The 12,631-nt window shown below is 59.5% G+C and overlaps 1 protein-coding gene across 1 annotated transcript in view; it reads left to right on the top strand.

Moving 5' to 3' along the window:
- The window catches only part of LOC130024562 (CAP-Gly domain-containing linker protein 1-like), a 39,450-nt gene extending 27,102 nt beyond the window's left edge, over positions 1 to 12,348 (top strand). Inside the window, 2 exon segments of the mRNA XM_056115279.1 lie at positions 11,984 to 12,202; positions 12,308 to 12,348. Of these exon segments, the coding sequence (XP_055971254.1) occupies positions 11,984 to 12,202; positions 12,308 to 12,348 (260 nt within the window).
- The last annotated feature ends 283 nt before the right edge of the window (positions 12,349 to 12,631 follow it).

The following is a 12,631-nucleotide window of genomic DNA, read 5'->3' as shown; positions in this document are numbered from 1 at the left end:
TCTGTTCACCATTTGTATATGTTCTTTCCTAGGAACATGAAATCTATGGCATCCAGAACAGTAAGTGAAGTGACATCATTTACTAATAGGTTAGCTGAGTAAAATCAATCTCAAAAGTGTCTGTTTTCGAAGGTGCGGCCTTTGTGTGTAAGTCAGAATACTTGAAAATGTCAGGCACTGACTTTCAGCCCAAGGTTAAAGTGAGCTTGAGCCAGGACATCATCGGGGAAACTGAGGCGAAGGCCTTGTGCAGAGGGCCATGCGGTGTGCAGCCCCGCTGCTCGGGCCGCCCAGGGAGGCGTGAGGAATAGAGCGTTTCTGAGGGGTGCCTGGGTCCGAGGTCATGGGGCTTTGGCCCCAGATGTTAGATTCTGTAGCATTTCAGATCTGAGTGGTGGCTAGGAAAGCTCACGGGGCTAGTGCCAGGTGCACAGCCAGCACTCGGTTCCATCCGCGCTCCTGTCTCATCCAGTGAGCACTGAGCCGGGAGTAGCTCCTGCTGGGATACAGTCTGAGAAGTTTCCCACAGTGTGATTGTGTCTTTTCTTCAGAACAGGGAGTCCCAGGCCGCAAGAGGGGTAACTCCGGCTCCTTCAGGAGTGTCCCTGGGCGGGGGCTGGGGAAACAGCCCTGGGGATAGAGCCCCGTTCTGGAAGGACAGGGATGCAGCTAACTGCATGGGGTCTATCTGCGGACACAGAGCCCTGCAGCAGCTGAGTGCTGGCCGAGTCCAGACAGTGCTGTCTGTCCAGTGTGCCAAGCTGGTTATCGCAGAGTGGATTGTGATGGTGTGTGTGTGTGTGTGTGTGTGTGTTAGTGTGTATGTCACTGCAGTGGTGAATGCGTGGCTCAGTGACAGCGGCCATGGAAGCAGAACAGGACCACACATGGAGGCATTTCCACACAACAAAGCGTTTTCCTGCTCTTTCATGATTATGGGGGTGTTTCCGGTTTGTTTTTTACCAGTTGCTCTGAAGGATAACTTCTTAAGTTGCTTCCTTTTGTGGGGACAGTCATAAGCAGTGCCCCAGGGGCTGTGGGGCTGATCTTGGTGATTTTCTGCTGTGGGGCCAGTCCGTGGCCCTGTGGCCACCAGGGCTGTGCCTGGCAGCGGCTGGGCGTGATGCCACACACACACACAGCCCCTCTGGGTTGATTTCTGGCACAGGAACGGAAGTCGAGGCCCCAGGGGCCGTGAGGACCCTCAGGGCCTTCGACCCGCAGTCTTTGGTCAGCGGGTCCTAGGAGGCTCAGTTGGCTGGGGGTTTTTCCACCTGGAGTGGAGGGTGCCCCTGAGCAGGCGTAGGGGTGCGTGGTGAGTCTGGGGCGGGCCGCTGCAGCGGGACAGCCCCCTGCCGGCAGGTGCGGGCCGCCCACGCGCCACTGACCCCCATCTCCTTGGCCGCGCGGAGACGGGCTCCCCCGATGAGGGAGACGCGGAGCCGGAAGCCTGAGCCCAACACCCCCACCAGACCCGGATCCCGCGCCACACGCCAGGGGCCCACGCCCGCCCGCCTGCCCCGCCCAAGGGGCCGGACGCCGAGGCCGCCGTCCAGTCCTTTCGCCACCGCCCCCCGCCGCCCAGGCCCCGCCGACAGACGCCTCTGGACTCAGACCCCCGCGCCGGGGGACCGCGCCCGCACCCCAGGACTCGCGAGCCCTGCGGCCCGCCCGCCGCTGCCCCCAGGAAAGCCGGTCACGTGGCCTCGGGGTGCGCCTCGCTGGGCGCCGGGGGCTGGGGTCCACCCCGCGCGGGGAGAAGGGCGCCGGGGGTCGCCCGCCGGGAGTCGCCAGCCCTGCTCCGGCCCCCCGCCAACCAACCTGGCGCCACGGAGCTCGGGCATCAGGCCGGAGGCCCCCCAGGGACCGCTGCGCGGGCAGCGCCCCCTCCTGCGGCTCCGCAGCCACGGGCCGTTCCCCGAGGGGAGGGCAGGGAACCCCCGGGACGCGGGGATGCGGGCCTGAGCGAGGCGCTGCTGAGTGCGGGTGGGCGGGACCCCCCCAGGCAGGGCCCGGCACCTTGCAGTTCGCACGGCGGCCAGCAGAGGGCGGGGCAAGCCGCTCATCTGCCTGCTGGTGCTGCAGGTCGGTCCCTCACTGGGCAGGACCCAGCGATGGCCAGGGGAACCCGAGGACCCCCTGAGACTGCTCCCAGGAGCCGGGGCAAGGGTGGGGGGAACATGCCCTCGCAAGGTCAGCTGGCAGTGCAGGGGAGATGACGCCAGGGCGCCCTCGTCCCCCCGCCCCCAGCTTCCCGGGAGGGTCCCTAGGAGGGAGCAGAGGCAGTGCTGTGCCCGGCTCTGCTGGGGGTCTATACAGCCCTCGGGGAGCGCTGAGTCTCCGCGGCCTGTGCCCTGGCTCAGTGGGGCACCCCCAGCGCCCCTAGCGGGACAGTGGGAGATGAGGGGACATGGGGCCCTGGGGTCAGAGCTGGGGGCGCTTCTGCTTCCGCATGGGGGTCACAGAGACCTTGGTGACCTGGGCCCTCTGGGCTGGGGCCCGCCTGCAGCCCCTGCTGTAGCCTGGGCGGGCGAGTCGCGGGGGCCATCCCAGCTGCAGCAGTGCTTGGGGACCATGTGGCGCAGACCCCTGTGCTGCCTCTCTGCCCCCAATTTCTTGATTCTTTAAAAGAAGCGTGTGGGAGCCAGAGACACTACAGCAGACAGGGCACTTGCTTGGCGTGCAGAAGACTCGGGGTCGAATCCCGGCACCCCATAAGGTCCCCCTGCATTGTAAACCAAAAGGCGTGTGTCAGGGAGAGGGGGAGAGAGGAGAGAGGGAGAGAGGGAATGGAGAGAGCACTGCAGAAAGGAGGAGGGAGAGAGAGGTGCCTTGCCTGCCTGGGGGCGTAGGGAGACTGGGAACATTGGTGGTGAGCAATGTACACTGGTGAAGGCACAGGTGTTGGGACATGATATGACTGAAATCCAACCATGATCAACTCTGTATTTCATTAGGATTTAAAAATTTCACAAAGAAAATAACATTTTTAAAAAGAAAAAACAAATTTAAGTCAATCTTGAAATTTTGAGCGAGCAGCAGTGCAGTGGGCTGGTGAGCGGTTCTGGCAGAGCCTCACCTGGCAGCTGTGGTGGGAGTCAGCTCCCACGCTCCAGAAGCTTCCAAAGCTTGGCGCCTCTCCCTGGCCCAAACTCATCAGCGTTATTTGGGGGGCTGCAGGGGCTGAAGCATATGAAGCATATCCCGCCTGCAGGCAAATGCCTTAATCCCTGTACTATCCCCAGCCCTTGAAGGTGAGACTTTTAAGCGGGACGAGGACCAATTTTATCTTTATTTATTTTGTTTCTTTTATTTATTTATTTTGCTTTGGGGTCACGTCCAGAGGTGCTCAGGGGTTACTTGTGGCTCTGCACTCGGGAATTACGCCTGGCGGTGCTTGGGGGACCCTATGGGATGCTGGGGATCGAACCCGGGTCGGCCGTGTGCAACGCAAACGCCATAACCATTGCGCTGTCGCTCTGGTCCCTTCCCTTTATTTTATTTCAACCACACAAAAAAAAACCAATGTTCTGCGCCCCACCCGCGATGTCCAGGGGCTGCCCGGGCAGGGGTCGCCCCGAAGTCTTAGCACCAGCGCTGCTGTCTCTGACGCCAGTTCTCCCATATGGTCCCCCGAGCATCCCATATGGTTCCCCGAGCACCTCATATGGTCCCCCGAGCATCCCATATGGTCCCCCGAGCACCACTAGGAGTAGTTCTTGAGTGCATGAGCCAGGAGTAACCCCAGTGCATTGCTGGGTGTGACCCAAAAAGAAAAAAAATAAAAAGAGAGTCCCGCGACGGGCACCAGCATTGCCGCCCCATCAGGTGGAGTGCAGGTGAAGCGCGTTGTGTGATTTCCCTCCTCTGTTCTCCACACTTGCTGGATGAAGGGATTGAGGCACAGGAGTGATCTTGAGGCCCCGCTGGGGACCATGTGCTCTGTCAACGGGCCGCCCGGGCCGCGGCTGACCTCCATCTCCTAGACCGCGCGGAGCCGGGCTCCCCCTGATGAGGGAGACTCAGAGCCCGAAGCCTGAGCCCGACGCCGCCGGACCCGGACCCGGACCCGGAGCTGCACGCCAGGGGCCCCCGCCGCCCGCCCCGCATGAGGGGCCGGACGCTGAGGCCGCTGTCCAGTCCTGCCGCCGCCGCCGCCCGGGCCCTGCAGACAGACGCCTCCGGACTCAGACCCCCGCGCCGAGGGGCCGCGCCCATGCCCCAGGACTCGCGCGCCCTGAGCTCCCCGCGGCCCGCCCGCCGCTGCCCCCAGTAAAGAAGGTCACGTGGCCTCGGGGTGCGCCTCGCTGGGCGCCGGGGACTGGGGTCCGCCCCGCGTCAGGGAGACGGGCGCCGGGGGTCGCCCGCCGGGAGTCGCAGGCCCTGCTCCGTCCCCCGCCAACCAACCTGGCGCCACGGAGCTCTGGCATCAGGCCGGAGGCCCCCCAGGGACCGCTGCGCGGGCAGCGCCCCTCCTGCGGCTCCGCAGCCACGGGCCGGCCCCCGAGGAGCAGGCAGGGAACCCCCGGGACGCGGCCTGAGAGAGGCGCTGCTGGGTGCGGGTGGGCGGGACCCCCGCGCCAGGCAGGGCCAGGCACCTTGCAGTTCGCACGGCGGCCAGCAGAGGGCGCAGCGAGCCGCTCACCGACTTGCTGGGGCTGCTGGTCGGTCCCTCTCTGGGCAGGACCCTGCGATGGCCAGGGGAAGCCGAGGACCCCCTGAGACCGCTCCCAGGACCCGGGGTGGGGGTGGGGGAACATGCCCTCGCAAGGCCAGCTGGCAGTGCAGGGGAGATGACGCCAGGGCGCCCTCGTCCCCCCGCCCCCAGCTTCCCGGGAGGGTCCCTCCAAGGGAGCAGAGGCAGCGCTGTGCCCCGGCTCTGCTGGAGGTCTGGGGGGTCTGTACAGCCCCCGGGGAGCGCTGAGTGTCGGCGGCCTGTGCCCTGGCTCGGTGGGGCACCCCCGGCGCCCCTAGTGGGACGGTGGGAGATGAGGGGGCATGGGGCCCTGGGGTCAGAGCTGGGGGCTCTTCTGCTTCCGCATGGGGGTCACAGAGACCTTGGTGACCTGGGTCCTCTGGACTGGGGCCCGCCTGCAGCCCCTGCTGTAGTCTGGGCGGGCGAGTCGCGGGGGCCATCCCAGCTGCAGCAGTGCTTGGGGACCATGTGGCGCAGACCCCTGTGCTGCCTCTCTGCCCCCATGTTCTTGGTTCTTTAAAAGAAGCGTGTGGGAGCCAGAGACAATACAGCAGACAGGGCACTTGCTTGGCGTGCAGAAGACTCGGGGTCGAATCCCGGCACCCCATAAGGTCCCCCTGGGTCTGCCAGGAGTGGCCCCAACAGTCCCTGTCACTGTCACTGTTCATCGATTTGCTCGAGCGGGCCCAGTAACGTCTCGACTGTGACAATTGTTACTGTGTTTGGTATATCGAATATGATACGTCACAGGTAGCTAGCCAGGGTTTGCTGTGTGGGCGAGATACTCTTGGTAGCTTGCCGGGCTCTTGAGAGGCAGAGGAATCGAACTCGGGTCGCCATGTTGGCCGCTTACAAGGCAAACACCCTTTTTTTGGACCACACCCAGCAGTGCTCAGGGCTTACTCCTGGCTCTGCACTCAGGAATTACTCTTGGTGGAGCTCAGGGACCCTATGGGAAGCCAAGGATTGAACTCAGGTTGGGTCATGTGCCAGGCAAACGCACCTGGGCATTTGGGCCTCTCCCTCTGCCCCCACCCCCAAGAAAGACCTTTTCTCCCTCACAGTCAGTAAAATTTCACTAAACTTCTGCAAGCATCAAAGCATCTGGGACCCTCCCCCCGCAATAGTCCTGGGAGCCGTTGAGCATAGGTTCTAGGGCAGTTGTACACTGGCCTCTCTTCTGGGTTGATTTCTGGCACAGGAAGGGAAGTCGAGGCCCCAGGGGCCGTGAGGACCCTCAGGACCTGCGACCAGCAGTCCGTGGCCGGCAGGTCCAAGGAGACTCAGTGGGCTGGGGGTTTTCCCACCTGGAGTGGAGGGCACCCCGAGCAGGCGTGGGGGTGCGTGGTGAGTCTGCGGCGGGGGCGCTGCAGCGGGGACAGCCCCCTGCCGGCACGTGCTGGCCGTCTGGGCCGCCGCTGACCCCCATCTCCTGGACCGCGCTGGGCCGGGCGCCCCCCGACGAGGGAGATGCGGAGCCCGAAGCCTGAGCCCAACACTGCCAGTCCCGGAGCTGCACGCCAGGAGCCCCCGCCTGCCCCGCCCCGCACGAGGGGCCGGACGCCGAGGCCGCCTTCCAGTCCAGCCGCCCCCCCCCCCCCCCCCCCCGCGGACAGACGCCACCGGACTCAGACCCCCGCGCCGGGGGTCCGCGCCCGCGCCCCAGGACTCGCGCGCTCTGCGCTCCCCGCGGCCGCCGGGGGCTGGGGTCTGCCCCGCGTCGGGGAGACGGGCGCCTGGGGTCGCCCGCCGGGAGTCGCCAGCCCTGCTCCGGCCCCCGCCAACCCACCTGGCGCCACGGAGCTCGGGCATCCGGCCGGAGGCCACCCCAGGGACCGCTGCGCGGGCAGCGCCCCCTCCTGCGGCTCCGCAGCCACGGGCCGGCCCCCGAGGGGCGGGCAGGGAACCCCCGGGACTCGGGGACGTGGGCCTGAGCAAGGCGCTGCTGGGTGCGGGTGGGCGGGACCCCCGCGCCAGGCAGGACCCGGCACCTGTGCAGTTTGCACGGCGGCCAGCAGAGGGCGCCGCGAGCCAGTGACCGGCCTGCTGGGGCTGCTGGTCGGTCCCTCACTGGGCAGGACCCAGCGATGGCCAGGGGAACCCGAGGACCCCCTGAGACCGCTCCCAGGAGCCGGGGCAGGGGGTGCGGGGCGGGGAACATGCCCTCGCAAGGCCAGCTGGCAGTGCAGGGGAGATGACGCCAGGGCGCCCTCGTCCCAAACCCCCGCCCCCAGGTTCCTGGGATGGTCCCTCCAAGGGAGCAGAGGCAGCGCTGTGCCCCGGCTCTGCTGGGGGTCTGGGGTGTCTGTACAGCCCCCGGGAGCGCTGAGTCTCGGCGGCCTGTGCCCTGGCTCGGTGGCGCACCCCAGGCCCCCCCTAATGGGACGGTGGGACATGAAGGGGTGTGATGTCACTCTTTTCATGTGACCGTGGCGTCAGGTGGCGGCGGGGCCCAGAGGCGCCAAGGCCGCGCACCTGCCGGCAGGCGGGTGAACCTGAATGTGCTGCGCGAGTTCCTGGACATGTGCGCGGGCAGCAAGCTGAGGGCCAGGGCGGGCAGCGGCCTCTGGGTCCGGGGGCGCCCCCAAGTGCCGGATGCCCAGAGAGAGAGGGAGCGCTGCGCTCCCCGCCCCTGCGGCTCGGCTTTGGGAAGGAAAACGGGGGGCGACTCGAGTCCATCTCTGCCCCGCGTCCAGGCACTCCCCGCTGTCCCCGTGTGTGGGGTGGCGCTGCATGCTACCCTGGGTACCACTTCTCCCAGCTGCCTGTTCCTCCCCGGTTCGCGCAATCAGTTACGCCAAATGAGGAAAAAGGACCCTGGTGTCGCACAGGCGAAATGCTCACAGGCCGCTTGGCAATCGTCATGGGCCCCAGTGACACCATCCTTGCCTAGGTAGAGGCAAAGGTCAGCTGGAGGCCTGACTCTCTCAGGGGCACATGACACTGTCCCAGCTTTCCAAATACTCTCTCAGAATTAAGATACCTATGGAATACCTACACGAGAGGTTTTCATTTGATTGACGCTGGAGTATATGACGCCTGTTACATGCTGGGTTGAACGGTTTCCTTGGCAGTTCACCCACGGGGTTCATGACCCCAGTCTGACCCCAGGACACTGCATACACACTCTTTGTGGAGGACAGTGAATGTGCTTCCGTGGCCAGTAGCACCCCTTGCCCTGACGCTGTTTTTCATCAGGCCACGGAATATGAGTGTGGTCAGCTATTGCTAACTGCAAGTTTTGTTTGTCCAGAGTTTGCAAATGACTGTTGTTGGCCGTTACTGAAATTGCTTTTACTAAAAGAACGGGACGCTTCTGTCTCCCGCAGGCAATAGTTTGAGATGAGTATCTCACAGGACCGTTTGGCTTGATTGCACAGGGTGATACCATTTCAACGAAACTCTTCAGTGCCACCCTCGAGAACATCATGCGACGACTGGAATGGGAAGGAATGGGAGTGAAGATAGATGGTCGGCAACTACACCACCTCTGCTTTGCTGATGACATTGTTTTAATAACACCAAACATCAGTCAAGCGGCACAAATGCTGGCCGACTTTGACCGTGAGTGTGGAAAGGTAGGACTACAGCTGAATCTTACGAAGACAATGTTTATGAGAAACAACCTTGTTCCTGACGCCCCATTCGCTCTCAATGAAACGACCATCTCCGAATGCAACAGCTATGTGTACCTAGGTCGAGAGGTCAACATGACAAATGACCTGGCACCCGAGCTGCGCAGGAGGAAGAGAGCGGCTTGGAACGCCTTCAAGAACGTCGAAGAAATAGCTAAGAGGACGAAGAACCTCTGGCTCCGGGCACATCTCTTTGATTCCACTGTTCTTCCTGCATTAACATATGCGTCAGAGACCTGGGCCCTATGCAAACAAGATGAGAACGCTATTCAGGTCTCCCAAAGAAGAATAGAAAGAGCTATGCTTGGAATATCACGTTCACTCAAATGAGAGAGAGAATCCGGAGTTCTGACATCCGTCGACGATCAAGAATCAGGGACGCTGTCTCATATGCCAAGGTGCCGAAAATCAGATGGGCTGGTCACGTAATGAGATTTAAAGACGACCGCTGGACTAGAGCTGTTACCGACTGGATTCCACGGGATGTAAAAAGACCGCGTGGCCGCCCACCTTCCAGATGGTCAGACTTCTTCATCAAGATCATGAACGATCGGTTTGAGGCCCTTCATGTTCCCGGAGCGAACAGATGCCATTGGGCTACACTAGCACGCGACAGGGACAAATGGAGACGTTACTGGCGCCCGCTCGAGCAAATCGCCGACTAATGGGAAGTAAAGTGATTAAGTGATTAAGTGCTTAGGTATCTCAGAGCTGATGCATGGTCCATACGGAATCATTCCTCTAGTGGTTTTAGTGCTCATCAGGACACCTTTGCTTGCCAGCGCTTTAGGAAGTGGATCTTTGGACAGATGTGAGAGTGTGTCGGAGGAGAATGGGGGGTCAGGAGTAGGATACTCTGCAGCCAGACAAGGATAGATCCTCGGAACCCAGTGTGGTCGCCAAGTCTTCCGGGAGTGACTTCTGAGTGCATAGCCAGGAGTTATCCCTGAGCACCTGCAGGTTTGGCCCAAAAACTATAAATAGAGAATGGGAAACTTTGTGGATTGGGGCTCGTGGAGGCAGGGCAAACCACAGAAACCCCCTATCTCAGGACAGTAGAGAGCTCCGGCCTGTCTCAGTAGAAGGACCCAGATTTCTTTATAAAAAGAAAAACAGCTAGTGGTTCTTTTTCAAGTACTGAATACCATATGCTCAAATTTCATAAGCAAAGTCAGACGAAGCTGACTAAAATTTAATGCTGCAGCATCTATGGAGGAAGTGCACCAGCCCAGTCTGCATTACGTTTGATCGACGTGGCCCCTACGGACGGACTTAAAAGCATGCGGGGTATTTGCGCAAGATCGGGCACGGTGTGAAGCCACCATTTATTTTCCTAGAGACATCGCTTGATTAAATAGAAACATTTTTTTTTCGGCAAGAAACAGATGTCCATTGCAATAACCCTGAGAGGATTTTGTTTTTTTTTTCTCTTTTTGGGTGACACCTGGCAATGCACAGGGATTACTCCTGGCTCTGTACACAGGAATTACCCCCGGTGGTGCTCAGGGGACCATATAGGATGCTGGGAACTGGGAATCGAATCCGAGTTGGCCGCGTGCAAGGCAAACGCCCTACCCGCTGTGCTGTTGCTCCAGCCCCAACCCTGAGAGTTTGCATGTCCCATCAATGACCCGAGAGAAAACAGCACTGCCCCTTGGCAGAGCACAGGTCAGCGGTTTCCAGAAAAAGCATCACATCAAGAGAGCAGGAAAACTAGAAACTTGGGCTGAGTCGGTAGTGGGGGGTTAGCTCATAAGCGTCTCTTTAGAGCCCACTGTTTGTCAGGCACACGTGGGGCCCTGGGGAGCAGTCCTCGCGTCGGGGCCTTGGGACAACGCACAGTCCTTCTCTTGCAGTGAAGACAGACGTGGCCCCACAAGAGATTTCCACATTTTGTTTGTGCCCCGGCGTAGCCTGCTGTGTGAGCAGCGGCTGAAGGACCTGGGCGTCCTGGGCTCCTTCATCCATAGGAAGGAGTACGGCCTGGACCTCATTCCCTTCGACGGGGACCTTCTCTCCATGGAGTCGGAGGGCGCCTTCAGAGTAAGTTCAGTGTTTGCCCTTTGAACTTGACACTCCTTTCTGCCTCTTTTGTGATGGTGACACTCACACTGGCATTTTAGTGATTCCTGGAAGTGTCCAGTTTCTTCCTTTTGGGGAGAGATGGGAGTTGGTCCACACCCAGCAGTGCTCAAGGTTTACTCCTGGTTCTGTGCTCAAGGATCACTCCTGCGCTTGCTCGGGGACCATTTGTGGTGCTGGGGCTAGAACCCAGATTGACTGCGTGCAAGACCAGCGCCTTCCCCTGTGCTGTCTCTCGGGCCGCTGCTCCTCTTGCTTATGGAGACCCTCCTGTTCCAACAAATTGGCTTAAAATTGTTGTTGCCCTTACTGAATTCTCAAAAATGAATTGTCCTTAAATGTGTTGATTTCTGGTGTTTCTCTGCTGCTGTTCGATGTTTGTCCTTGTGCCCGTCCCACCCTGAATTCACTGTGGCTGTGGAGGAAGCTTTGAGAGTGGAAGGCAGGGCCACTCCACCCTTAGTCAAGTCTGTCACTGCATTTTTCCAGTTAGCCCTTTGTGAGTGATTTTGTTTCCATGACCCGCCTTTCCCCTTGATTGAGTCTTGGCAAGACCTGAAGACTTTTATCTTACATTTTCATTTTCTAGAAATAAAATTGCTTACATTTTTCATTCAAACTCTTGAGGTTCTTCAGTGTGACCTCAGGGCTGGGCACAGGGTGTGCGGGAAATTCTGTTTCTCCCACACGCCCTTCCCAGCCTGTTTCCTACTGGTTATTTTCAGCACATATTTATTTGTTTGCTTTGCTTTTGTTTTTGCTTGGGGCCTCACCTGGTGATGCTCAGGGGTTACTCTTGGGGGTCCTCAGGGGTCCATATTTGACTCTTTGATGCCAGGGAAGCACCTTCCCACTATACTATCTATCTGGGCCCCCGAAGTTTTTTTTTTTTAAATATTGTCTCTTTCTGAAAGGTTGTGTTTTGTTTGCAAATATGATTTTATATGTTTTGTTTACTATCTTTATGACAGGGAGCACTTCTGAACAATTTCTCTTTCAAAGTGTCAGGTTGGCTCTTAGGGGCGCCCGGGCCAGAACTCTGTCTCTTTCTTCTGTGGGGTGAGGTTTCTCCATGCTTAGTCCCTTAAGAGAATCTGTAGACCCAAAAGCATTGATTTATGTGAGTTTTCAACCGGATGTTTTTCCTATGGCATATTCTTCACTGGAAATAGGGAAAATTGGGCATGGCTGGAGTTCTGGCAGGCCGAGTGGGGACCCCCCCCCAAGTGTGTAACCACCACCTAGAGTGTGCGACCCTCAGCCTCAGCAAGAAAGGGAGGGAAAGGGAAAATAAATACCGGAATGAAGGGGAAGATGCAAGGGGGAAACACATCAGCTTGATAATGTCTTCTAAAAATGGCGTACCAGGGCCAGAGAGATAGTAATGTGGGTAGGGCACTTGCCTTGTCCCTTGCAGACCCGGGTTCATTCCCCGGCACCTCATATGGTCCCCAAGCCCCCCCAAAGTGTGAGCGTCCTACGCTCGTGCGCATCTAGTGACTCAAAGCCCAGTGCTCTCCCCTGACAGGAAGTCTCTGGAGTCTCACTTGGGATGTCCCCTCCCGTGCAGGTTATGTAAAGCTGCCACCCGAGAAATTCGTCCCGAAGAGGCAGGGTGATGGGCAGGAACTGCCCACAGAGGCCAAGAAGCTGCCGCTGAACTCAGCTGAGGAGCTCTACGTCGAGATCCGAGACCGCAACTTCAACGCCGTGGGTGCTGTGCTCAGCAAGAAGGCCAAGGTCATCTTGGCCGCCTTTGATGTAATTGGGGCCTGGGTCCAGGCGGCACGTGGGCTGTGGGCGCCCGGGAAAAGGTGGTGCCAGGCCCTCTCCTGGTGTCAGGTCCTTTGCCAGTCATCTTCTGCACTACCTGTCCCTCCCTCCTTCCTCCCAGCCACTGGCGGTGGTGGCATCTCCGCTAGCTCCTGCATCTAGGGAATCCGGGTTCAGCCCAAGCAGGCTGGAACAGCGAGTGATAATGAGAGCACAGTCCCCGGCCCCCAGCTTCCTTAGCACCTCACGCCCTCCTGCTGCTCCTTTATTCTGGGTTCAGCTCACTTTTGAAACCTGAATCTGTAAAATGATAGAAGCTGAATTTTTTAACTCTGGGGGAAGTTTTTAAAAATCACTTTTTCTCTTGAAGGATGGATTTCCTGATTTCATCTTTTTTAGGAGTTATCTCCACTATATCAGTATTTGTTTTTCTTTGGTTTTTTTT

The sequence above is a fragment of the Sorex fumeus genome, unplaced genomic scaffold (genome assembly GCF_029834395.1).
Source record: "Sorex fumeus unplaced genomic scaffold, SorFum_2.1 ptg000029l, whole genome shotgun sequence".
NCBI lineage: Eukaryota > Metazoa > Chordata > Mammalia > Eulipotyphla > Soricidae > Sorex > Sorex fumeus.
The sequence above is the reverse complement of the archived record's forward strand: the minus strand, read 5'-3'. Positions and strand labels throughout refer to the sequence as shown.